Here is a 26470-nt window from a genome sequence, read left to right as displayed (position 1 = left end):
TGCGCCTAGGGGTTGAATTCTCCTTTAAAGGAGAACTAAAGCCTAACTAAAGAAGTAGTTAGAAATTTGTACATTATGTTTTGTGCTTCTGTACCAGTCCAAGGCAACCACAGCCCTTTAGCAGTAAAGATCTGTGTCTCCAAAGATGCCCCAGTAGCTCCCCATCTTCTTTTCTGCTGATTCACTGCACATGCTCTGTCCTGCTGTCACTTACTGAGCTTAGGGAGCCACTCACAATATACAGTACACATAGAATAGAAATGTCACAATATAAGGCTGATTCGTAATTAATACACATAATTACTACATGGCAGCACAGAAACCAGTGCAATTGGCATCAGAATTTAATAATCAGCAAACCTGTAGCATCAGCTTATATTACAGGGGAAGCTCATTTTCTGCTGGATAATTAGTGACGAGTAGGGATGTAGCGAACTGCCGTTTATGTGTTCGCGAACGCCGTTCGCGAACACCGGCAAAAATGCGAACAGTTCGCGAACAGTTCGCGAACTTCGAACATCCGCAAAATCGTTCGATTCGAACGATCGAAGGATTTTAATCGTTCGATCGAAGGATTTTCGTTCGAATCGAACGATCGAAACCATTCGATCGAATGATTTCATTCAATCGAATGGCTTTGATCGTTCGATTCGAACGAAAATCCTTCGATTTTAGCGGTCGAAGGAATCGAATGGTCGAATGGTCAAACGATTTTTGTTCGAATCGAACGCGAACACATATTGGCGAACGTCGCACGACGTTCGCGAACATTCGGCGGACGCGAACAGTCGAAGTTCGCGCGAACTAGTTCGCCGGCGAACAGTTCGCTACATCCCTAGTGACGAGCCCTAAGCTTAGCTTCTCAACAGCCAATCAGAGCCCACTGAGCATGTGAGTGTCACAGACACTTTCCAAGATGGTGACCCCCTGTGACATGTTTGAAGTCCTGGATCATTGCTGCTATTGACAAGCTGACACTTTAGTCTGGTGCAATAAGTTCACTATATAATATATGACATTTTTAGCCACATTCATTTTAAGGGTTTACTTCTCCTTTAACTATAGGGCATGGGGATAGCGGCCTTTATAAAAAGGAAACAAGAACCATCTGGGTCAGAGTTGTCCAATAACTTCCATGTAAAGGGCCAATTATCCGTTATAAACGCCCACTGTCATCCTAATGGGTAAACATACCGGTAATCAGCCCTGGAGTGGAAAACATTATGACTCAGTATCTAAGGATTTGTGACACTAAAAGGGAAATCATTATGCTGTTGGAATAAATGTGACAGAAGTTAGAATATTTACTGGACCGCAAACTGCTAACCACATATAACTGGGTAGGCTAAACACCAGCTCAGTTTGATTACAGATCCCAGCTCTGCATTAACATCCTTTAAGTGTTGGGTGGCCTGAGACATGATTCATAGAACGGAGAAAGGGTGAAAGGAGAACTGAAACTAAACTTGTAAATTGTGGTTAATTATATGCATTGAGCCAATACAAATGTTTTCATGTGCAATGTTTTAAAGGAGAACTAAACCCTAAAAATGAATGTGGCTAAAAATGGCATATTTTATATAGTGAACTTATTGCACGAGGCTAAAGTTTCAGCTTGTCAATAGCAGCAATGATCCAGGACTTCAAACTTGTCACAGGGGGTCACCATCTTGGAAAGTGTCTGTGACACTCACATGCTCAGTGGGCTCTGATTGGCTGTTGAGAAGCTAAGCTTAGGGCTCGTCACTAATTATCCAGCAGAAAATGAGCTTCCCTGGCTGTTCTATAAGCTGATGCTACAGGTTTGCTGATTATTAAATTCTGATGCTAATTGCACTGGTTTCTGTGCTGCCATGTAGTAATTATGTGTATTAATTACTAATCAGCCTTATATTGTGACATTTCTATTCTATATGTACTGTATATTGTGAGTGGCTCCCTAAGCTCAGTAAGTGACAGAAGCACAGAGCATGTGCAGTGAATCAGCAGAAAAGAAGATGGGGAGCTACTGGGGCATCTTTGGAGACACAGATCTTTACTGCTAAAGGGCTATGGTTGCCTTGGGCTGGTACAGAAGCACAAAACATCATGTACAACATTTCTACCCTACTTTTTTAGTTTAACTTCCCTTGTCCTTTAACAGAGAATCACCCAAAATACTTTTCTGTAAGCCACTATGTTTCTAACCTGGTAAAGAGTCACATGGCCAGGTACAAGGCCAGTAAAATTCTGCATGCAACGTGTACTGTTTTGTAGGGACAAATGTGGTGCACAATAGAGTAGCGAGTGATGGGTATTTACCTGTTGAGCTTCTTTTTTTGCTATCTAGCCTGTAATGGGGATTACCATGGTTTCTAAATAACACCTGGGGGTTGGCATTCCCATTGAAAGTCACAGCATTCATCTCTAGTCTTTCAGATGAGTTCTACTACAGGTTACTTTTGTTAGCAATATCTTAACTGTAATTTCCTGCATGGTATGTAAATGATAAGAGCTTATAAACTGATAAATGTACTAAATGTTTAAAGGGGTTGTTCACCTTTGAATTTACTTTTTCTATATTGTAGAGAGTGATATTCTGAGACAATTTGCAATTGGTTTTCATTTTTTATTATTTGTGTCTTTTGAGTTATTTAGACTTTTATTCAGCAGCTCTCCCATTTCGGCAATATGGTTGCTAGAGTTCAACCAAGCATAGGGGAGGTCCTGAATACAAAGATGAGTAATAAAAAGTAGCAATAACAATAAATGTGTAGCATTAAAGAGCATCTGTTTTTTTAGATGGGGTTAGTGACCCCAATTTGAAAGCTGGAAAATCAGAAGAAGGCAAGCAATTAAAAAACTATAAAAAAGAAAATTAGGGATGCACTGAATTCAGGATTCGGTTTGGGATTTGGCCTTTTTCAGCAGGATTCAGCGAATCCTTCTGCCCAGCCGAATCGAAATCCCAATGTGCATAAGCAAATTAGGGGCGGGGAGGGAAATCACGTGACTTTTTGTCACAAAACAAGGAAGTAAAAAATGTTTTCCCCTTCCCACTCCTTATTTGCATATTCAAATTAGGATTCGGTTGAATCTTTCGCAAAGGATTTGGAGGTTCGGCCGAATCCAAAATAGTGGATTTGGTGCATCCCTAGAAAAAATGAAGGCCAATTGAAAATGTGCATAGAATCAGCCATTCTATAACATACTAAAAGTTAATTTAAAGGTGAACCAGCCCTTCAAAAGAGCACTATCATAGCTATAGGAAACTACCTTGGTCCTCTTGGCTGTTGGTATCAGTGTCTGTTACAGAAGACGCCAGGTCCTGTATGAGACTTTTGTTTTCTGCACTCTCCCAGGAAAGGAGCATCTTCTGCGGGTCCAGTGTACTTCTGTGCAATAATAAAACGGTACCCCTTTAGAACGCCCATTGCACAGAGTTTCATAGAACAGTACAACAGATAAGTGTCAAATTGCTGAGATAATCCCATCTGGTCCTTGTAAAACATCTCAAGAGTCAAGGCTTTAATTGCTTTAACACTGCTCATCCACTAGTTAATTGCAGGGGTACCTGAACTTGTACCATGGACCACATTACAGGGGTGGGGTTTGGGGTGATTTGTATATTGGCTCACCCTTTAAAGGGACAACATGCCCCCTTTTTCAACATGAGCTTATGCTGAACATAATAGTTGCCTTTCACTTTCTAACTTCCTGTCACTTTCTGGCTCTTCCAAGTAGAGAAGAAGCAAATCAAATGACCAGTCTACAGTTAAGTCCGGTGTAAAATGAGCTGATCTTCATCACAGCTAAGAGCGTAGAGGAGTTTGTTTATACAGAGCACATTATATCAGTTTGAACAAAGCTTATAGGGGAGACAGAGGACTGAGTTCAGGGAAGCACAAAACAATTACTATTAGTGCTTTATAATGGCAAAAAAAAATCTGGAAAATCTGTAGTTTCTTGAAATAAATAGTCCTATTTATTGAGCTAATTTTTAGAAAAGGTATATTATAGGTATAGAGTTGAATCAATATGTCGAAGAAGACAAGTTACAGCAGAAATGGCAAAAAAAAAAAAAAAAAAAAAAAGATCCTGTTATGCTTAAGGGGTTGTTCACCTTCAAACACTTTTTTTGGTTCAGTTGATTTCAGATTGTTTAGCAGAAATAAAGACTTTTTCTATTTGTGACCGTTTTTATAACATTGAAGTGTAACAATTCATTTTTCACCATCTAAAGCAGCTCTGGGGAGGGGGGTCGCCGATCCTGTAACTGTTCTAAATTGATACATTTGTTATCTTTGTCCCTGCTGAGCAGAATCTCTGGGTTTCATTAAAGGCAGCTGTTAGAATTGATACAATAGTTGCTAATACTCCACAGATACTGCTGAGAAATGTATCAACTAATTGTATCAACTAAATGGAGCAAATTGTAACAGTTCAGATATTTCTGGATCACTGAGTTTCCAGACTGAAACCCTAGAGTCAGGAACATTAAAGGACCAGTAACTTCAATTTCTTTTATCAAAAAATTCATTAGGGTAGAACGAAAAAAAACCCACAAAGATATTAACCTTTTAAAAAGTGTTTATTAAGAAATAACTTACCGAAATTCCGCTTGCACTCCTCTTCAGAAAAGGCGACACGCGACGATCCATCATGCAGTACTCGATTTTTCCTCCCTTGCCATCTCCTATAAGAAAGGCAGGGAGAAGAAATTGAGCGCCGCACAATGGATTGTCGTATCACCTTATATGAAGAGGAGCGCAATACGAGTTTCAGTAAGTTATTTCTTAATAAAGACTTAGCGATTTAAACGTTTAATATGTCTTTGTGTTTTTTTTTTTTTTACTTCTACAGTTACGAATTTTTTAATAAAAAAAAATTGATGTTACTGGTCCTTTAAACGTTAAACTTAAAAAAAAGTAAAAAATAAAAGATGGAAAGTAATTGAAAATAGTCTTTGTTTATGGTGAACAATCTGAAAACAACTGAACTGAAAAAAGTATTTGGAAGGTGAACATCCCCTTTAACCTTCTGTGCTTCTGCCCACCGCACCAGACAATAATAAAAAATAGAATAAAATGAAGAAAGCAAAGAAGCAGAACTATTTCATTTATTTGTAATATACTACACTATGGGGCACATTTATCAAGGGTCGAATTTTGAATTGAAAAAGGTTTTTTTTTGGATCGACTAGGTCCATTTTCGGGCAAATTCGAATCGTACGAATTGAAGGAATAGCGCATTTGATCTAATTAGATTTTTCAGAGTCCACCAATTGACTCTAGGAGGTCCCCCATATTCTAAAACAGCAATTCGGCAGGTTTTAGATGGCGAATGGTTGAAGTCGAATTTTTAAAGAGACAGTAAATGATAATTTTCGATATTCTCATTTTTTTCAAATTTGAATCGAATTTGGACTATTCCCTAGTTGAAGTACACAGGAAATAGCTCGGAATTCGAATTTTTTTCATTCGAAAATTCACTTCGACCTTTGATAAATCCGCCCCTACATGTTTCGGCCAAACATTTAGGGGGTTATTTATCAAGGTCCAAATTTATCTCAATATCGGCTGCTACAAACTCCGATCTAAGCCGCTCGGGTTTTTAACGCTTATTTATTATTACATTTTCCCCGAAAATCACCTTTGCGGGAACGGACCAGATTTTCAAGATTTTTACGTGAATTTTCCCTGAAAACATTGTGAAATTGCCTGAAACTCCCGACACAACCAAAAATCAATGGGACAGTTCCCATTGACTTTTATGCAACCTCGACAGGTTTGAGATGCCGTTTCTTATATTCTGGCTTTTTAGCCCTCGGGGTTTAATAAATTCCAAAAAAATTCGGGATTTTTTTTTTTTTTAAAGCCTATTTTAACACATAAAAATCAATTAAATTTGCAGCATACTTCTGCTTCTATGCTTCTTCCACTTTTCCCTATTTTAGTTATAGAGGTGGGTAATTCGAAAAGGTAATCCAAAATATAAATTGCCAGCCACATGGCTTCTTGTGCCATCCTTTCTAATGCTCTCACTGGTTACAGGTTTGACATGGTCTAAAAAGAGGGCAAAGACAAAAGTGTGCTTGCATTAGGTGCTGGCAACACCAAAGAAACCACTAAAGCCTAATGAATGTAATAAAACAAAGCAATTATTACTTGAGTCTATTAACAGACGGAACGTTATTCCAGGATGGATGAAGCTGATCTGTGTTTATGACCTGTCCTTTCTTAAGGGCAAATCCCAGGCGGCAGTACATAGAGACGGCATTCTAAAAATAAAAGTCAGGAAAAACAGTCAGCGTAGAGACAGGACAAGTTTCCAGTACGAGAGTTCTACTTATAGCACTTATAAGTGAACCTTTGAAAAAAAAAGAATGAAAAATTGATGAGTGCTATTCTAAGAAATTTTGCAATGTACATTCATTATTTATTTTGTTTTTAATCCAAGATATTAAGGGATACAGGTGCTGTTAATATGAATGAATTTTGTTGCACCAGCGCCACCTGCTGGTCAGTTTCCCACCAGTCTGACCACCAAGTAGTCAAGGAAGTTGTCAGGAGAAAGAAAGAGACTGCTCTGTTCTTGTGCTTAGGAAAGATGTGAGAAGGGTTTCTAATTTTATCAGAGCAGCCTCTTTCTTTCTCCTGACAACTTCCTTGACTACTTGGTGGTCAGAATGGTGAGAAACTGACCAGCAGGTGGCGCTGTTGCAACAAAATTCATAACATTCATTCATATCAACATCACATGTATTCCTTAATATCTTGGAATAAAAACAAAATAAATAATGAATGTGCTTTGCAAAATTTCTTAGAATAGCCCCCTCATCAATTTCACATTCACTTATTTTAAAGGGTTACTTCTCCTTTAACATATTAAGTGACATCATGCATGGATCTGCATACATTTCAGGCGGATCACTGTGGTCCAATGAGCAATCAATCACATCAATATACAGGTATGGGACCTATTAGTCAAATAGTAAGCCGCTCCAAAACTCATCGCCGTGGGCCTTACTCCTCCACTTGCTCCACTCTAGGACCAGGTGCTCACCCACCAGTGCCTCAGCTGTGATAAATAGGGATAAGGACAGATAGGCGGCACTCCGGATAAAAGAAGAGAATTTATTACAACAATGGATGGATCCACATGGCCTTCCGCGTTTCGGGAACAGAATCCCTTAATCATAGGCTATGCTTATGGGATTCTGTTCCCGAAGCATGCAAGGCCATGTGGATCCATCCATTGTTGTAATAAATTCTCTGTCCTTATCCCTATGGGACCTATTATACAGAATACTCGGGACCTGGTACTTTCCAGATAACGTATCTTTCATTAATTTGGGTCTTCATACCTGAAGTCTACTAGAAAATCATGTAAACATTAAATAAACCCAATAGGCTGGTTTTGCTTCCAATAAGGATTAATTATATCTTAGTTGGGATCAAGAACAAGTCACTGTTTTATTATTACGGGGAAAAAGGAAATCATATTTAAACATTTGGATTATTTGATTATAATGGAGTCTATGGGAGATGGCCTTTCCGTAATTCAGAACTTTCTGGATAACGGGTTTCCGTTACTTGTATGTGTGTATATATATATATATATATATATATATATATATATATATATATATATATATATATATATATATATATAAGCAACATGCATGTGTTTGGCTTGCAGGCTGACCACGTGGAAAAAGTTGTCTGGTCAGTTTAAACTTGGAATCAACATTTAATGGCCTTTAATAGTGAATGAAACCGCAAGAGATGGTGCAGTTTCAGATTCGCATGACACCCTCTTCAGTCTTCTTGAGAAAAATAAACACGGACAGAGCAGGAAAAGTAAACAGTGTATCATTTGAAGTATTTAATGACAGCGAGTTAATTCTTCCTACAGCAAAATGGAAATTGAAGCAGCAGTGTACATACCTTCACTAATGATAAATCAATCTCCAAAACGTTTGCAAGCTGGAAAAATAGAAAATAAAACACACATTACTAGGGCAAACAAGAAACAATCGTTTTTTGAAAAGCCAAATAGGACCAACAATTGCATGACTCTTGTGGCTTATTTGTTAAACCTCATTTTTTTCTGTTCAAGTTTTTAAAGGGGAAAATCTCTAATTTTTAGCTCCGAAACTGATAAAAATTCATATCTGAAAATACTCCAGGTAAAATCTGTCAAAATCATGTAGAAGTCAATAGCAGAGGGTCCCTTTAACAATGGAAACATGTTTTTTACCTTCAGGAGTCTCAATAGTTTTGGGCTGTTTGTGCTGGGTTTCATTCAATAATCCGATAAATTTGAGTTTTCGGGGCGACAATTCTATAATTCTGTAAAGACGATTCAAATTGATCCTCCATTTTGTAGCGGGTTTTCTGGGTAAATTAAGGGGATTCCGGTTTGGGAGTTTGCTAATTTTTTTTTGCTTTTAATAAAGTGAAAATAAGTTGAGTTTTAGTAAATAACCCCTAAAGATGGCCATAGATGTAGCAATTAAGATCTTTCTTGGAAAAGATCTTTCCAAGAAAGATCGTTCATTTCAATACACACGTGTAGAGCTGAATGGTCAGATATACAGAGAGAAACAATAGAATTCCACCTGTATCTGATGATTCAGCACTTACACTAGCCGATGTTTGGGTGCCTTCAAAGGCACCCGATCAAAATTTTCTGTCAAGTCCGATCTACGAACCGTCCGATATTCAAGTTTTCTGCCGATATTGGTCGGCTAGTTTCCCACCATACACGCACCGAATATCGTACGAAAATTTGTTTTGTACGATATTATCTGTGCATCTATGGCCACCTTTAGAATGGGCTCACTGAATCCTTCAGCATGGGTGGAAGTTGGACTGCTAGCTTTCCTATATGAATGCAGAGAGCAGATCAACTTCCATAGCAGCAAATTGGTGCAGATAACAGATCTTGTGCAGGACACAACATGTCTGTATCTGTTTAGGTTGGTAACAGATGCCAAGGTTTGGTCAGGCAGTGTTACTGATTTCACTTATTGTCTGGGAATGTATGTCAGCTTGGGAGTCAGTTTTTGACAAATCATGATTGTATCCTTTTAATATGGGTAATACAATATAACCCAAAGCATACAATAGAAAATCTAACTTAACATTTAGATGGCCAATTGGCTGCTATAGGTTACTGCCAATGAGTACATTTGCCCAGTGTTTATAAACGATCCTCAATGTTTCAGCACACCTTATATTCATTTAAAAGTTTAGTTTAGAGATTAGAGTTTAGTTTAGCTGGTTAGTTTTGAATGTGTCCTTTAAACCTCTCAATTAGATTAAAGGGGTGGTTCACCTTCAGGTTAACTTTTAGTATGTTATAGAATGGCTAATTCTAAACAACCTTTCAATTGGTTTTCATTATTTATTTATTTTTATATAGTTTATGAATTATATGCCTTCTTCTTCTGACTCTTTCTAGCTATCAAAGGGGGGTCACTGATCCCCTCTAAAGACAAAACCTCTCTAAAGCAACACATTTATTGTTATTGCTACTTTTTATTACTGATCTTTCGGTTCCAACCCTCCCCTATTAATATCCCAGATTCTCATTCAATGGACCCTAGCAAACAGATTGTGGACACGGCAAACTGGAGAGCTGCTGAACAAAAAGCTAAATATCCCAAAAACCACAAATAATAAAAAATGAAAACCAATTGCAAATTGTCTCAGAATAGCACTCCATACATCATACTAAAAGTTAACTCAAAGGTGAACAACCCCTTTAAAACAGACAGTTAATAAGCACACATCACATTTAAATGCAAAACTCCTTAAGAGCCTAATGATCTTTATCCTATTCTGGACAATTTAATGAATTGGAGGGATCACAAGTTAAGAAAATTTGCATTATTTGTTATGCTTTAGAAAACTTGCATTAAAGGGCATGTAAAGGCAAAAAATAAAATCCCATTTTTACTTTCTTTAATGAAAAAGAAACCTATCTCCAATATACTTTAATTAAAAAATGTGTACCGTTTTTATAAGAAACCTGGCTGTATGCAGTGAAATTCTCCCTTCATTTACTGCTGTGGATAGGAATTGTCAGATGGTCCCTAACTGCTGAGCAGGGAAACAATCATACTTATGAACAGCAGGGGGAGCCCCCGCCTTACTTCCCAGCCATGCAGAACTCAAGCAGCTTTGTTTATGACGATCCCTAAGCAGCCCAGACCACACTGAGCATGTGCACAGTCTTAGTCTTGCAAAGATGTATAACAAAGTTACAAGATGGTGACCCCTTTGTAGCCAACTTTGAAAAGCATAAATTATTTGTTTGATTAGGCTTGTGGTGCAGTAAGTTCATGTTTATATTTAGTATACAAAATTACCTCTGCTACATTTGTATGTTCGTCGATTGAAACAAATATCTTGTAGAGAAGCGTTTCAAAGTAGTCGCCTTGAAGCCGGTTCATCACAAAACCTTCAAGAGGGGGCACTGCAAAAAGACACACTCCGTTACATTAGCCAAATCCCTCCTATATCCCCTTCAGTGTACTCATAACACATGCTTCTCAACAAAGCATTCTGTCAGTTCATGGCCAGAACATTATCTGATTTTTTTTACTTTGTTTAATCTGATGGTTAGTTGCAGGTCGGCAGATTGGAGCGAACAATTGTGTGTCGTACAAGAACATAAAATCTGCACGTCTGAAGGGTTGAAGATGAGCATGTATAAAGCTAGGGATAATGATATTTAGGGTAGGGGCACACGGGGAGATTTGTCCCCCACGATTTTTAAAAATCGGGTCTCCGCGACAAGCGAATTTGTATCCCATAGTGCGTCTCACTACTTTATACTCTACTTTATACTCCCATGCAGGAAACGGAAGTAGTCTCAGCGCTGTCTCCACGTGTTTTCTCCGAGTCTTGCCTCAAGCGTTTGGTAAAAAATGTTGTTCCCACGGCATGACCTTCTGGCAACTAGTCGTTCGTTTTGGCTCTACATGCAACTCGTCAGTCATTATGCACACAGCGCGATTTGAAATCGTCTGTAGTTCCAAAATGCAGTGAGACCCTTTTTGGAGCATGTACATAGAGAAGTTCTGAAATCTCCTCGAAGCACACACAAATAGAGATTAGTAGCAGCTTTAGTATGCAAATTCTTACACTTGCGCAATGACACAGTTACGCAAGGACACTAGCAAAGGTAGTGCCGCAGGAACATCATTCTTTTACTAAACGCTCGAGGCAAGATGCAGAGAAAACACCTGGAGACAACACAGAGACTACTTCCGTTTCCAGCATGGGAGGATAAAGTAGCGAGACGCACTATGGGATACAAATCGCTCCGAACAAAAGTCGCTCGAAATCTTCGCTTACACACAGACGATCGCCTTGTCGCGGAGACTCGCTTTTTAAAAATCGCGGGCAACAAATCTCCCTGTATGCCCCTACCCTTACTGATATTTACTGTTGCCCAGTGCAAATGTGGAATGGTTGCTTTACCAGATAACTTGTATTGTAAACTCGTGTTAACTACATCTGTTATCATAAATAGATAGGGCTTGAGTCACGATACAGTCGTGTCTGACAGATGGAAAATGAAATACAATCAGTTAAGGCAGTGATTGGAGCAGACTGCAGTTTCTTTGAACTCTCTGCTCAGGATTAGACTCACTCACCAGCTATGCAACTGTCATCGGAGATTGGCACGTCAAGATAAATAAATCCTTTATTGTAAAGGCCTGCAAGAAAACAAAAAAAGGCATTCGGTTATGATGAGATCAGTGAAAGTTAACATTTAGTATGTGAAAAAATGCCCTATTCTTAACAACTTTTCAGTTGGTCTCCTTTTTTTTGTTTAATAATTTGCCTTCTCTTCTGGCTTCTTCCAGCCTTTAAATAGGGTCAATGACTGACCCCGGCAACCAAAAATCAATTGCTCTGTGATGCTACAAATGTTACTTTACATTTTATTACTTATCTTTCTAGTCAGTCCTTCTCATCTTCCAGTCTCTCATTCAAACTACTGCCTGGCTGCTAGGGTAATTTAGGCCTAAGCAACCAGATGGATGCTGAAATTACAAACTGGAAAGCTGCTGAACAAAAAGCTAAATAATACAGAAAAAAAACAATGAAGATCAACTGCAAAATGCTTCAGAATATTGCCGTCTGCATTTTACAATAAGTTAATTTTAAGGTAAATTACATCATTAAGATTTTTTGCAATGCAGTCGCAAAGATAAGTGAATTGTGATATCGAACTGCATGTTCAATATCCCAAGTGCTGGGCCAATATTTGAGCAACGCTGTAAACCTTTTATCCATCGGGCTGCCAGATAGCCTCCATAATTCCCCTGCTGCTAATGACTTACTATGAACAGTATTGTAATCCAGAGATCCTGCAAGCTGAGGTCCTGAATCGATTATTTTATCAATGGCTCTTTTCTCCGCTGTGCTACACATCTGAAAGTAGAAATTTTTGGGGGTACTGAAATGTGAAGTGCAATAATAAGTAGTTCAGGATTTCTTTAAGCAAACTCCTTCTATTATGAATATTTTTGTTATATTCGTAATACTGTGAAACCTCAATTTTACATCCCCTGATTTTAAGTTTCCCCTCAATTTACATTGTTGGTGGTGGTGCCACCTATATATAATGCATAATACATTTCCCTGAGTTTACATTTTCCTGGATTTTACACAATTATATATAAATATATATATATATTTTTTTTTTGCATTGCAAAAAAATATTTTTGGTATACTCAATTGAGGTACCTTGATGTCATCTTCAGTGATGTAACCAGCTTGTACCACCCACCAAGGTTCCACAGTTATCTCCACTGGCTTCACTGGAAGGAGGTCCCGGGCAGTTTTTCTTCGGAAGAATTTCTGCAGTGAAATATGTTAAAGGGAATTTAAAGGCAAAAAAAAAAAAATCCCATTTTTACTTTCTTTAATAAAAAAAGAAAACTGTATCCAATATACTTTAACTAAAAAATGTGTATGGTTTTTATAAGAAACCTGACTGTATGCAGTGAAATTCTCCCTTCATTTACTGCTGTGGATAGAAATTGTCAGACGGTCCCTAACTGCTGAGTAGCGAAACAATCATACTAATGTACAGCAGGGGGAGCCCCCGCCTTACTTCCCAGCCATGCAGAACTCAAGCAGATTGTTTGTTTCCCTGTAGAGCAGTCGGCAATTGTGTAGAAATTTGTATTGGATCTCATTATTGCCTTTACATCCCCATTACTGTTTCCAACTACAGCTGCCGATAAAAAAAGATCATGGAGCCAGATTTAAACAGATAAACAGGGATTCTATTTGGAGGATTATTTCGCTGCAGCCACTGGTTCTGTAGAGTTGGAGAAAATTTTTATTAAACAATACAAAAACTATAAAATCCACATTAGATTACATGACAACACAGGACCCAGTATCGGCTTCTGGCAGATATTATTTGACTTGTGCTGTTTTGATAATTTATGACGATCCCTAAGCAGCCCAGACCACACTGAGCATGTGCACAGTCTTGGTCATGCAAAGATGTTAAACAAAGTTACAAGATGGTGCGGCCAACTTTGAAAGCATAAATCATTTGTTTTATTAGGTTTGTGGTGCAGTAAGTTCATGTTTATGTTTATTATACGAAATACAGCATTTGTAGCCTTATTCTATTTCAGACTTTGCTTCCCCCTTTAACATCAATATTATAGGGCTATTCCAAAAACAAACACGAGATTGATGTTCCATTTGTTTGCCATAAAGAATAAAAAGGAGATCCCACAAGTACATGTGCACCAGTCTCTAATGCCATAAAACAAGCAGGGGTAAGATCCCAGGCAAGAGGCTACCTGAAATAACAGCCATGAAAATGTCTGGGGCATAACCTTATCTGCAAAGGCATAACATGGGGAATAGGCACAGCAGCTTTATGCATTAGAATGGTAAAGTGCTTTGTCCCTCAGTTGACCTTTACAATATGTTATTACCGCAAACATTTATTTGTATTTAAAGCATCCTAAGCATGGAAAAAAAACATGGAGGTGTAGTAAAAGATTAATTTGGGTTCATTGGTTTGGCTGCTGTATAATTCCAAGGTTACTGGGAATTTGAAGTCATGATTTGTCTTAGGAAATGTGTTTTACTGGGCTCACTTGTAAAGTTAAAAAGATCTTTCGCATACCTTGGATGATCGGCATTGGTTCATCAAATCAATATACTGATTCCTTCCTATGCCAAGTAGTCTCAGGCCTGCAACACACAAAAAAATAAAACTGTCAATACCGTATATACGCGAGTATAAGCCGAGGTACCTAATTTTACCTACGAAAACTTTTTGACTCGAGTATAAGCCTAGGGTGAGAAATGCAGCAGCTACTGGTAAGTTTCAATAATCAAAAATTGAGGCATGAGTGGGTTAAATCACTTCATTAATAAATAATATTAAATTATAAAGTGCAGTGCAAATGAATTAATCCCCAAAAATTGATTAGGACAATTAGAAAATCCCACCAATTTAAAAAAAACCTAGATAAATAGTACTCTCCTTTGGTGAGATATAATTCATTAGTTTAATAAATTGATTATTAATAATTAAATTATGACTGAGGACAATTTAAACAATTAATTAAAATTGAGTGATAATAAACTGGTGATATAAAGTGCAGTGCTAATAAAAATAAGTTAATAGACTAAAGTCGATTCTAAAAATATTTAATAGTAATCATCAATTGAAAAGGACAATCACATCCAACTTCTTGATTAATGAGAATAGGAGGAATAAGAAAATTGTAGATGGTGGAGTCTACAAAACCACGGCCTCTTGAGAAAGTAGTAAGGGAAGAAGTACAAAAGGAAGGTAAACCGAGCAGCAGGCTAAAGCGTTTCACCACCCCACTAGTTTTCAAAGTATCGGATCGTGATAAAGTCACGTAATAAATTACCATTCAAATAAAGCAGAGTGACGCCAACGCACTTCCCAATATAGAACTTTGTCAAAGCAAGACTGTAGTAATGGCACATGACGCGCCACTCTCTCGCTTACCGTACTTTCTTAATGTAAGCACTACTGTCTATTCAGCTTCAGACGCGAGAGTGGCACATCACTGTCAGCCAGTAGCACAGTCTATCAACCATACTGCATATTCAGCACCACTTGGGAATACAAGGCCTGTACCCTACTATTATTGTTACGGTAATTTTCTTAGAGATACAGCGGGCCGCAATTGGCCCGAGGACCACACATTGGGCCTGTTTGTGTTGTGTGACTCGAGTATAAGCCGAGATAGAGTTTTTCAGCACATTTTGGGTGCTGAAAAACTCGGCTTATACTCAAGTATATACGGTAATTTGAATTGTTTGGTTCAAGGTGAACAAAAGGTGATTTGCTCAAAAAGTCCCTATTAGCTAGTAGCGACTTCCCATATGGGGTTGCCTGTTACATGAGAGAGTCACCAAAAGCAGCACAAATGAATGGTAAGCAGCTAACAACACCTTATTAAAGTGATACTGACACTAAAAACGTTCTTTTCAAAATATTAACCGACATTAAAAGTTACCTATAGGTCATGTTGATCGTTTTTCGCTGATAGTTATGTTTTTGTAAGTAATTGTCACTTAAAGTTCATAAACCTGACTGTTTTGTCAACCTGACTGTACCTTCTTAACCGGTCAGTTAGAGTTTCTAATGCAGACGGACTCCGGCTGCACAAATGTGGCAGCCCCCTCATAGAGGAACATGGGGATAAGAAAGGTAACATAAAAGCATCAGGCAAATACTTCTATGGCAAAATTATAAATAGCATTCAAAGATAATGTTATGATGGATATTAAAAAAAAGGTTATTTTCTGTTGTCAGTATCTCATTAAGAGGAAGGGTAACAAGTCTCACACACTTAAGGTGGCAATAGACATTAAGATTTTTCTCTCCTGAACAACCAATTCTTGTGAGATACTGCAAAACCATCAAATTATTGTGAGGTTAGTGGGCACCAAACTAGAGTCCTGCACGGACCCGACCCGAACCCGCAGCCCGCATATTTATCCACTTTGATCCGCTAACCGACCCGGACCCACAACTGCTTTATCTGCAACCCGCCGAACACCATCAAACAGGAAGTGATGGTGTTGCAAACTGGAAGGGACGTCTTCAAAAGTGGGAGGGGACAGAAACAAGTTTTGTAAAACTTTAAAAGGAGTAAAATATAGACAATATTACATAAGATAAGAAATTTAGATGAGACCCACAACCCGACCCGTATACCAGCACCTGAAAATCCTCCCCTCATTCCGGAAGATGCCCGCTATATTTGCGGGTACCAGACCCGCTGCAGGACTCTACACCAAACGATCATGCATCTAATGATTTTTCATCCGACATCAGTCAAAAAATAGATCATACAGGTTCATCGTTCACAGTGAAATGTATCCATTGTCCAATTGTTTGCAGGGCCAAGCAGGCGGCTACCCAGTTTTCCTGGCTTCAACTAGACAATATCGCTTGAAATGGTCTTTTTAGTTGATGGACAAATCATACATTTAAACAATTGTTCCAGGCTAAGCTTGGTCTTACGTTAACGAAAAGATCTTTTAAAAATCCTAACGTCTATGGCCACCTTTAGAAACTCTTTCTGTCTTAGAACCATACATTACAGGGGTTTTTTTTTTAACTTACAATCGGCAGCTGTAAAATTCGGCAGAGAATCATAACTTTTTTCACTGTTCATAATGTCCTATAGAAAAAAAGTACATTGCTTAACATACATATATGATAAAATAAATGTCAGAATATTTTTGCTAATAAACAGCTGCACAAAAACACAAATGTTGGATGCAAGGTTCATTACCATCCTTTGGTCTGATATAGGTGCTAACTGTAGCACAGTCTACAACAATATTTTATTCATCAAAATCAGAGTTACATTGTCAGAACTGCTGTTATGTCACGGAGCATTAGACTTGGTTACATCACAGTACGACATAAGCATTGATTTAATATGGGTACTAATAATGCTGAATGTGGACAGTTCTCTAGTTCTGTGACTTGCTGCTCACTCTAATCTCAAGTCTTTGCTAAACGAGGTAGAAAAAAAGGAAAGCACAAATACTTGATCTACACTAGAAACCAAAGTGTTTAATTATGAAACGTCACAAAACGCATTTGTTCTAAACAATCTTTGGATCACCTCTGGATCAGACAAAAAGACGGTCTTGTTTAGTAGAAGCCATCTGTGTAGAACAAGACAACAGGCTTGAGAGTTTACATTAAAGTAGAACTAAACCCTAAAAATGAATGTGGCTACAAATGCCATAGTTTATAAAGTGAACTTATTGCACAAGGCTAAAGTTTGAGCTTGTCAATAGCAGCAATGATCCAGGACTTCAAACTTGTCACAGGGGGTCACCATCTTGGAAAGTGTCTGTGACACTCACATGCTCAGTGGGCTCTGATTGGCTGTTGAGAAGCTAAGCTTAGGGCTCGTCACTAAAAATGAGCTTCCCGGCTGTAATATAAGCTGATGCTACAGGTTTGCTGATTATTAAATTCTGATGCTAATTGCACTGGTTTCTGTGCTGCCATGTAGTAATTATCTGTATTACATAGTAACATAGTAACATAGTAAGTAAGGTTGAAAAAAGACACATGTCCATCGAGTTCAACCTTTTTTTTTTTTTTGTTTATTAACTACCTATCTGCCAGTTGATCCAGAGGAAGGCAAAAAACCCATCTGAAGCCTCTCCAATTTGCCTTAGAGGGGGAAAAATTCCTTCCTGACTCCAAAATGGCAATCGGACTAGTCCCTGGATCAACTAATTACTAATCAGCCTTATATTGTGACATTTCTATTCTATGTGTACTGTATATTGTGAGTGGGTCCCTAAGATCAGTAAGTGACAGCAGCACAGAGCATGTGCAGTGAATCAGCAGAAAAGAAGATGGGGAGCTACTGGGGCATCTTTGGAGACACAGATCTTTACTGTTAAAGGGCTGTGGTTGCCTTGGGCTGGTACAGAAACCCAAAACACAATGTACAACATTTCTAGCTACTTTTTTAGTTAAGCTTTAGTTCTCCTTTAAGTCATACCTATGCAGGTTATGTGCTCTAATTGAAAGTCTTTTCATAGCACAATGCATGGTTTTGGAGCGATCTGGATATCCATATGTTCCCCCTAAGACTAACCTCAATACTGGGGAAGACATGTAAATGTTCTAAAAATCTGATTGGCTGAAGGTTGGTTCTAGCTATGAGCCCCTCAATTCCAATGAAAGTGGGGGATATTTAAAAATAAAGTGTGTTCAATTTCCAATATATTTTATAATGGACACATTTTAGTTGCCAAGTTTGTCTGACCACCATTTACTATACCAAAATTGTGTGCGTCTTTTAGAATTCACTTTTTTTTTTCTTTTTCTTACCTCCATTATTCCGATGTAGTAGGAAAAGGGTGTTATACGGAGGCCCTTTACCATGATATCAGAAAGGTGATATGGGTAGAGCATGAGATGATCCCTGCTATATTTCAGTAGCTCCTCATAGTACTTGCGTTCGTCCTTCTTTACGTGTTTCACTGAAAATCAACAGATTTCAAATTATTTTACATGAAAACACATATATTTATTTTTTAAACAAACATTAATAACAATAATGTAGGAAGAATGTCTACTTTACTCAGATTAAGTAATCTGCAATTCTGCAGGCAGCCATACTATCAGTACTGTTCACCAACCAGCCTATGTATAGCTTGATCAGATTTGGTCAAGACTGGTCAGGTCTATAGCACCCAGTTGGTGGGGTTATAAATGATGCAAACTGAAACAAATAAATTAAATGCATTAAACTTGAAGTCCCTCTGCTTTCCATGAAGGTTGGTGAGCAGATTCTCTGGAATGCATAGGGACTACAAATGCCAGAATCCACTGCTTCATCAAGGAACCATGTGAGGGGTTACATCACTCTGCCAGCCTAAGAAAGGGGGGGGTGGGAAATGGTTCATTTGAGTCACAGTCAAACTGTTATGGCTGATGGCGAGTCAGGGATCTGGGATTGCAGGTAATTGGGGCCTTTTTCATTGTTTTTGCAGAAATTATAGACTGCAGCCAGGAAAAGAGGGGCCCAGCTTGGCACAGCACATGGCCAAGTGGTTGGGGACCCCTCCCTAAGACGCATTTGCTTCTTACTGGCAGAATGCTGAACTCACTGCTGGCCAGTAGTGGAGGCTCACCTATAAGTACTCAAATTCCTGGTAAAGGTTTGCATATTTAAAGGAGAACTAAAGAAGTAGATAGAAATCTTGTACATTATGTTTTGTGCTTCGGTACCAGCACAAGGCAACCACAGCCTTTAGCAGTAAAGATCTGTGTCTCCAAAGATGCCCCAGTAGCTCACTGCACATGCTCTGTGCTGTCATTTACTGGGCTTAGGGACCTACTCACAATATACAGTACACAGAATAGAAATGTCACAATATAATTAATAATAAATAATTAATACAGATAATTACTACATGGCAGTACAGAAACCAGTGCAATTAGCATCAGAATTTAATAATCAGCAAACCTGTAGCATCAGCTTATATTACAGCCAGGGAAGCTCATTTTCTGCTGGATAATTAGTGACGAGCCCTAAGCTTAGCTTCTCAACAGCCAATCAGAGCCCACTGAGCATGTGAGTGTCACAGACAATTTCCAAGATGGTGACCCCCTGTGACAAGTTTGAAGTCCTGGATCATTGCTGCTATTGACAAGCTGAAACTTTAGCCTCGTGCAACAAGTTCACTATATAAAATATGCCATTTTTAGTCATTCATTTTTAGGGTTTACTTCTCCTTTAACTGAAGAGACCCCCTAAGCTGACACTCGTACCAAGCTTTCAGTCTCCTACCACTTTCCTATTTTTAATGTAAAGCATTACTGTTTGTAGGGCTGTGGCTGAATTCTTTCACATTAGCATTTGGGATCAGACCAGTTACAACATTTTCACATTTTCACAGCTCTGCCCACCCAAATCCCAATGAGATCACTGGTTGGCCAGAACAATGACTTATGTATTCAATGTGCGTTCAGCCTTGCTCTTCCCACTCATCGGACACAACAAAAACAGCAGGTGCTAGAGTCCAATAACACTGCCAACAGATACTGTCACTTAAAAGAACAATAACACACCTGAACAGTATTATCCTTATTATTAAACAGTTAGGTCCATAAATATTTGGACAGAGACAACTTTTTTTCTGTACATTACTACAATGAATTTTAAATGAAACAACTCAGATGCAGTTGAACTGCAGACTTTCATCTTTAATTCAGTGGGTTGAACATAAAGATTGCATAAAAATGTGAGGAACTAAAGCCTTTTTTAACACAATCATTTCATTTCAGGGGCTCAAAAGTAATTGGACAAATTAAAAAAACTGAAAATAAAATGTTCATTTCTAATACTTGGTTGAAACCCTTTTGCTGGCAATGACAACCTGAAGTGTTGAACTCATGGACATCACCAGATTCTGGGTTTCCTCCTGTTTAATGCTCATCCAGGCCGTTACTGCAGCGGCTTTCAGTTGCTTTTTGTTTGTGGGCCTTTATGTCCCAAGTTTAGTCTTCAATGCAGCTCAATTGGGTTCAGATCAGGTGACTGACTTGGCCATTCAACAATATTCCACTTCTTTGCTTTAATAAACTCCTGGGTTGCTTTGGCTGTATGTTTTGGGTCATTATGAAACGCCTCCCAATCAATGTGACTGCATTTAGCTGGATTTGAGCAGACAGTGTCTCTGAACAGCTCACAATTCATTCTTGTGCTTCTGTCCTGTGTCACATGATGGATATACACTAGTGTCCCAGTGCCACTGGCAGCCATGCACGCCCAAGCCATCACACTGCCCCCCAAATCTTTTATACATCATGTGCTATGCTTTAGATCGTGAGCTGTTCCTTCTCCATACTTTTTTCTTGCCATCATTCTCTTAGAGGTTGATCTTGGTTTCATCTGTCCAAAGAATGTGCTGGCTTTTTTAGATGTTTTTTTTAGCAAAGTCCAATGTAGCCTTTCTATTCTTGATGCTTATGAGTGGCTTGTACCTTGCAGTGCACCCTCTGTATTTACTTTCATGCAGTCTTCTCTTTATGGTAGACTTGGATATCGATAACATTTTCCAATCCTATCCTTAGTATCTGCTTACACTATGCACTGTGATTCAGCACAGCAAAACAGAACAATGAAACCCAATAGGGCCGCTATATCGAACCTGATATATGCGTCCGTATCATATGATAACAATGTCGCAGAGTCTTTGTGTTAAAGGGGACGTTCACCTTTAAGTTAACTTTTAGTATGTTTTAGAATGGCTAAGTCTAAGCAACTTTAAAATTGGTCTTCATTATTTATTTTTTTTATTTTCTGAATTATTTGCCTTTTTCTCCAGACTCTTTCCAGCTTTCAAATGGGGGTCACTGACCCCATCTTAAAAACAAATGCTCTGTAAGGCTACAAATGTATTTTTATTAGGGATGCAGCGAATCCACTGTTTGGGATTCATTCCTTCATGAAAGATTTGGCCACATACTGAACAGAATCCAAATCCTAATTTGCATATGCAAATTAGGGGCGGGAAAGGAGGTTTTTTACTTCCTTGTTTTGTGACAAAAAGTCGAGTGATTTCCCTTCCCACACCTAATTTGCATTCGCAAATTAGGATTCGGTTCGGTCATGCACAAGGATTCGGCCAAATTCTGCTGAAAAAGGCCGAATCCCGAAATGAATCCTGGATTTCGTGCATCCCTAATTGTTATTGCTACTTTATTACTCATCTTTCTATTCAGGCCTCTCCTATTCATATTCCAGTCTCTTATTCAAATCAGTGCATGGTTGCTAGTGTCATTTGGATCCTAGCAACCGGAAATAACAAAAAACATAAATAATAAAAGGTGAAAATAAATTGCAAATTATCTCAGAATATCCCTCTCTACGTTACACTAAAAGTTCATTTAAATGTGAACAACTCCTTTAAAGTCAATACTGTTCACCCTTGAGCAGGTTTGTTTATTCATGATCTTTAAGTGACATTTCAATCCCCGTGTTAAATTACTGCAGAGTGTTAGCTTTGTCAAGTGCGTGTATGTGTGAGTGGGAAAGCAATCATGATACACTCCAGAGCAGACCCTGGGGAAATCAGTTAATAAATAATCCTTAATAACTACTTCTGATTTAGATCCAAAATGCCATCAAAGAGCGTGTGTGTGTCTCTATAGCTGGGCCTGTGAGAAGGTGCTATGTGGTGTATTCTTCTATTACAGCTATATGCTAAATGGACATCCCCCATAAACAGGTCTCAATGTATATTTACATTGATGTTCAGCTTTCTGGCCTAGTGATTAGGATATAAAAACATTGAAAAGAAGAACTGTTTCACTGTTAAAGGGGTGGTTCGCCTTTAGGGTATAGACATGGTCAGATTCGGGAGAGTTAGTCCCCCAGCTACACATCTCCTCCGTGGAGGGGGGGGGGTGGCGCTCAGAGCACGACTAATCTCCCCGAATCTGACCGTGTGTCTCTGCCCTGAAGTTACATTTTAATATGTTGTTGAATGGTCAGTTCTAAGCAACTCCTCAATTGGGCTTCATTATTTAGTTTTTTAATAGTTTTTAAATTATTTGCCTTCTTCTTCTCGTTCTTTGCAGCTTTCAAAGGGGGTCACTGCCCCCATCTAAAAAACAAATGCTCTATAAGACTACAACTTTATTTGAATTAAAAAGTTTTTTTTTGTTACTTTTTATAACTTATCTTTCTATTCAGGGCCTGTATGAGAGGCATGTAGACAGAGATCAGGCAGGAGGCTGAACAGCTCACAGAGATCTTACCTAAATGAGCCCTGTACCTCAGCTGATTTCGGATACTGTACAGTATGACATGTTTTTCATATTCGTTGGGGGAGTTTCCCAGGTTCTGAATGGACAAAAATAGTAAAAAAAAAAAGCATATTCAATTTTTTTTTAATTGTTCACATTTTATACAAGGTATAAAAATAGGACAAAAAGGCAGCTGAAGAAACCTAAAAAAAAAAATCACTATCACTATACAGGTATGGGACCTGTTATACAGAATGTTCGAGATTTAGGGCTTTCTGGATGACGGATCTTTCTGCAATTTGGATCTTCATACCTTAAGTCTTCTAGAAAATCATGTAAACATTAAATAAACCCAATAGGCTGGTTCAGATTACAATAAGGATTAATTGTTTATTAGTTGGGATCAAGTACAAGGAACTGTTTTATTATTACAGAGAAAAGGGAAATCATTTTTAAAAATCTGGATTATTGGGATTTAAATGGAAGCTCCCCATCTTCTTTTCTGTTGATTCACTGCACATGCTCTGTGCTGCTGTCACTTACTGAGCTTAGGGACTGGGGGGGCCCCAGGGTTAGTCGGGGGGGAGCCAAGGGTCAGACGAAGGGGGGGGGAGCTCAGGGTCAGACAGAGGGGGGGGGAGCCCAGGGTCAGACAGAGGGGGGGGAGCCCAGGGTCAGACGGAGGGGGGGGGAGCTCAGGGTCAGACGGAGGGGGGGAGCCCAGGGTCAGACGGAGGGGGGGAGCCCAGGGTCAGACGGAGGGGGGGAGCCCAGGGTCAGACGGAGGGGGGGAGCCCAGGGTCAGACGGAGGGGGGGAGCCCAGGGTCAGACGGAGGGGGGGAGCCCAGGGTCAGACGGAGGGGGGGAGCCCAGGGTCAGACGGAGGGGGGGAGCCCAGGGTCAGACGGAGGGGGGGAGCCCAGGGTCAGACGGAGGGGGGGAGCCCAGGGTCAGACGGAGGGGGGGAGCCCAGGGTCAGACGGAGGGGGGGAGCCAGGGTCAGACGGAGGGGGGGAGCCCTGGGTCAGACGGAGGGGGGGGAGCCCAGGGTCAGACGGAGGGGGGGGAGCCCAGGGTCAGACGGAGGGGGGGGGAGCCCAGGGTCAGACGGAGGGGGGGGAGCCCAGGGTCAGACGGAGGGGGGGGAGCCCAGGGTCAGACGGAGGGGGGGGAGCCCAGGGTCAGACGGAGGGGGGGGAGCCCAGGGTCAGACGGAGGGGGGGGAGCCCAGGGTCAGACGGAGGGGGGGGAGCCCAGGGTCAGACGGGGGGGAAGGGTGGGGGGGGGAGCCCAGGGTCAGACAGAGGGGGGGGAGCCCAGGGTCAGACGGAGGGGGGGGAGCCCAGGGTCAGACGGAGGGGGGGAGCCCAGGGTCAGACGGAGGGGGGGGGGGAGCCCAGGGTCAGACGGAGGGGGGGGGAGCCCAGGGTCAGACGGAGGGGGGGGAGCCCAGGGTCAGACGGAGGGGGGGGGAATGTAGGGTTAGACAGACAGGGGCAAAGAGGTGCAGGATAGTGGTGGGGCAACAGTGCAACAGGTGATGGAAGTGATAGTAAAACAGGGAAGTGCAAGAGGAGCAAATGAGACTAATGGGAGGGAGGCACAAGCCCTGTCATTACACACTCACCTGTCTCACACTGGCGGGTAGTTTGGCCCAGGGGTAATTCTGGCGAATGTGAAAATCCACATCAATGTTCATAGTGACACCGGGTGCAGCTGCTCGGTAGGAATACAGAGGTGTGTCAGTATGGGGACGTCATACACACAGTATAGACACGTGACACCCCTGAACATACAGCGCACCCCCCATGTGTCCCAGCGCCACTATCAGCCCTTGTGCCCCGCTCACCCTGCCTCTTGTCTGGCTGATATTAGTACACTGTGCCCTCACCCTGGCAAGCGCTGGCACCACTGCCTCACAACGCTCTCCCACTATAGCTGCTCCTCTCTCCCCAACTTCGGCTAGTGGGGAAGTTACTTCCTCATTAGCAGGGGGCGTATTTTAGCGGCTAACACGTCACTTCCTGTAAGTTGTCAGACGTACCTGTCCTGTTTAGTTCCAAGCTGTGTTGCTGCAGGTGCGGTGCTGAGGAAACTGCTTCCCCCTCCCAGCAGCACTTGCGCCAATGTAGCTTTATATTTAGGGTCCCAGTCTGGGCAATGCTGCTGTTCATTAGAGAATGGCGGGGAAGCATTTCAGTTATAAAGGGGTCACCAGGTTACTCACTAAAAGCCAATTCACAAGCTCATTATCATTTATGCACATTTTACAGTGCTGGAACCTCCTCAAATTGCCCCAAAAACAGTTGGGCTCAAATAAAATATAGAAGTGGTGTGTTGGAATCTGTGTACCTGCTGATTGGTTGCCATAGGGAACATAACCCCAAAAATACTACTACATTGTACAATCCAACAGCTATCTGACCCTTAAAATGTATCCTAGCAACCAGGCAGTGGTTCACATGAAAAACTGGAATATAAATATGATATGGTGTAATTGAAAAGATAAGTAATAGGCTTCTGAGAGAATAGAATTCTTTGCAAGCTCAGGTTACCATTCGTCCCCGTTTCACGGGAACGGGCCCCGTTTTAAGACCCTGTGCAATGTAGAAAATTGCCCCGTGAAGTGTCCATGTAAATTGGCCATTAATTTAAAAGTCCCCGTGTAATGGCTAGCTGCATCCCCTTGAATTAGGAACCCTGGTTGGGCACAGAAAACATCCGTCAAGAGAGAATCCAGACTTCCTATTGGCTAAATTTTGTCGCCAAGCGCCAAGGAGAATAAGGGCAGGAGGTTATATATAGTTGTCCCTGTCCTCAAACGTGTGCAGTTGCGCAGTGGATGGAGACCGGAGGAGAAGGAGTCACTCAGGAGGACGGAGGACAAGGTAGCAGCAGCAAGGCAGGGTGATCGCGGGTCACTGCCAGGGTCAGGGAGGGAAGAGTAACTCAGGACGGAGAGGACGCAGTAGCAGCAAGGCAGGGCAGTGTCGGACTGGCCCCCGATACCAGGAAAACTCCCTGTGGGCCCAGGTGTCAGTGGCCCTCATGCTGCTAAACTTTTGGCCTATTTCATGGCCTTTCCCTATTTCTATGAGAACAAAGAGGCTAAATAGATGTAATAATAGATTATAGTATGTAAAGAAAACAAACTAGCAGAATAGAGGTTGATTGAGGAGATAAAGAATATTAGTACTGAGAGTGGGCCCCTGGTCTAAGGTTTTATGGTGGGTCCCTGGTCTAAGGTTTTTGGGTGGGCTCCTGGTGTCACAGTCCGACACTGAGGCAGAGTGAGCGCCGGCAGCCAGGGTCAGGGAGGGAAGAGGACAGAGTGGTAAATATTGCAGCAGCTGCGTAACACTTCATTTTTACAATTACTTCTTATTCATTTGTATTGTGTGTGTATTGTATTTGTATAGTATACAAATAAAGCATCATCATAGTTTTAGGTCAATGGACTGTTCTTCACATTTAATTAAGAAATTCTATGAGAGCAAATATAGTTGTTCTAGAACAAAATGTGAACTAATTGTAACTAATGTGATGACTAGGTGGGCAACTGAAATGGTTATTCAAGATTTAGAGAAAACTTCCTTTGTTACCTTACTGATTGATGCTTCAAACCATAGCCATATAAAACTTTTTCCT

The 26470-nt window shown here is 40.3% G+C and overlaps 1 protein-coding gene across 5 annotated transcripts in view; it reads right to left on the bottom strand.

Annotated features, from left to right (window-relative positions):
- The window catches only part of fam91a1.S (family with sequence similarity 91 member A1 S homeolog), a 43550-nt gene extending 18542 nt beyond the window's left edge, over positions 1–25008 (bottom strand). For 2 of the 5 annotated variants that reach the window (XM_018223937.2, XM_018223938.2), the window contains exons 1-13: positions 24867–25008; positions 24450–24538; positions 22834–22918; positions 18394–18545; positions 16651–16708; positions 14161–14228; positions 12750–12863; positions 12344–12434; positions 11651–11713; positions 10358–10464; positions 7929–7967; positions 6147–6259; positions 3256–3374 (exon numbers count right to left, since the gene is read on the bottom strand). In XM_018223937.2, the coding sequence (XP_018079426.2) occupies positions 3256–3374; positions 6147–6259; positions 7929–7967; positions 10358–10464; positions 11651–11713; positions 12344–12434; positions 12750–12863; positions 14161–14228; positions 16651–16708; positions 18394–18545; positions 22834–22918; positions 24450–24538; positions 24867–24996 (1228 nt within the window). In that variant the 5' untranslated portion in view covers positions 24997–25008. Of the gene's footprint in view, positions 1–3255; positions 3375–6146; positions 6260–7928; positions 7968–10357; positions 10465–11650; positions 11714–12343; positions 12435–12749; positions 12864–14160; positions 14229–16650; positions 16709–18393; positions 18546–22833; positions 22919–24449; positions 24539–24671; positions 24843–24866 lie in introns of those variants that run through there. The other 3 variants (XM_018223939.2, XM_018223940.2, XM_041568003.1) reach the window with 3 other exon arrangements.
- Positions 25009–26470: the final 1462 nt, after the last annotated feature.

This window comes from Xenopus laevis, chromosome 6S (genome assembly GCF_017654675.1).
Source record: "Xenopus laevis strain J_2021 chromosome 6S, Xenopus_laevis_v10.1, whole genome shotgun sequence".
NCBI classification, from domain to species: domain Eukaryota; kingdom Metazoa; phylum Chordata; class Amphibia; order Anura; family Pipidae; genus Xenopus; species Xenopus laevis.
This window is presented reverse-complemented; position numbering and strand designations above follow the sequence as displayed.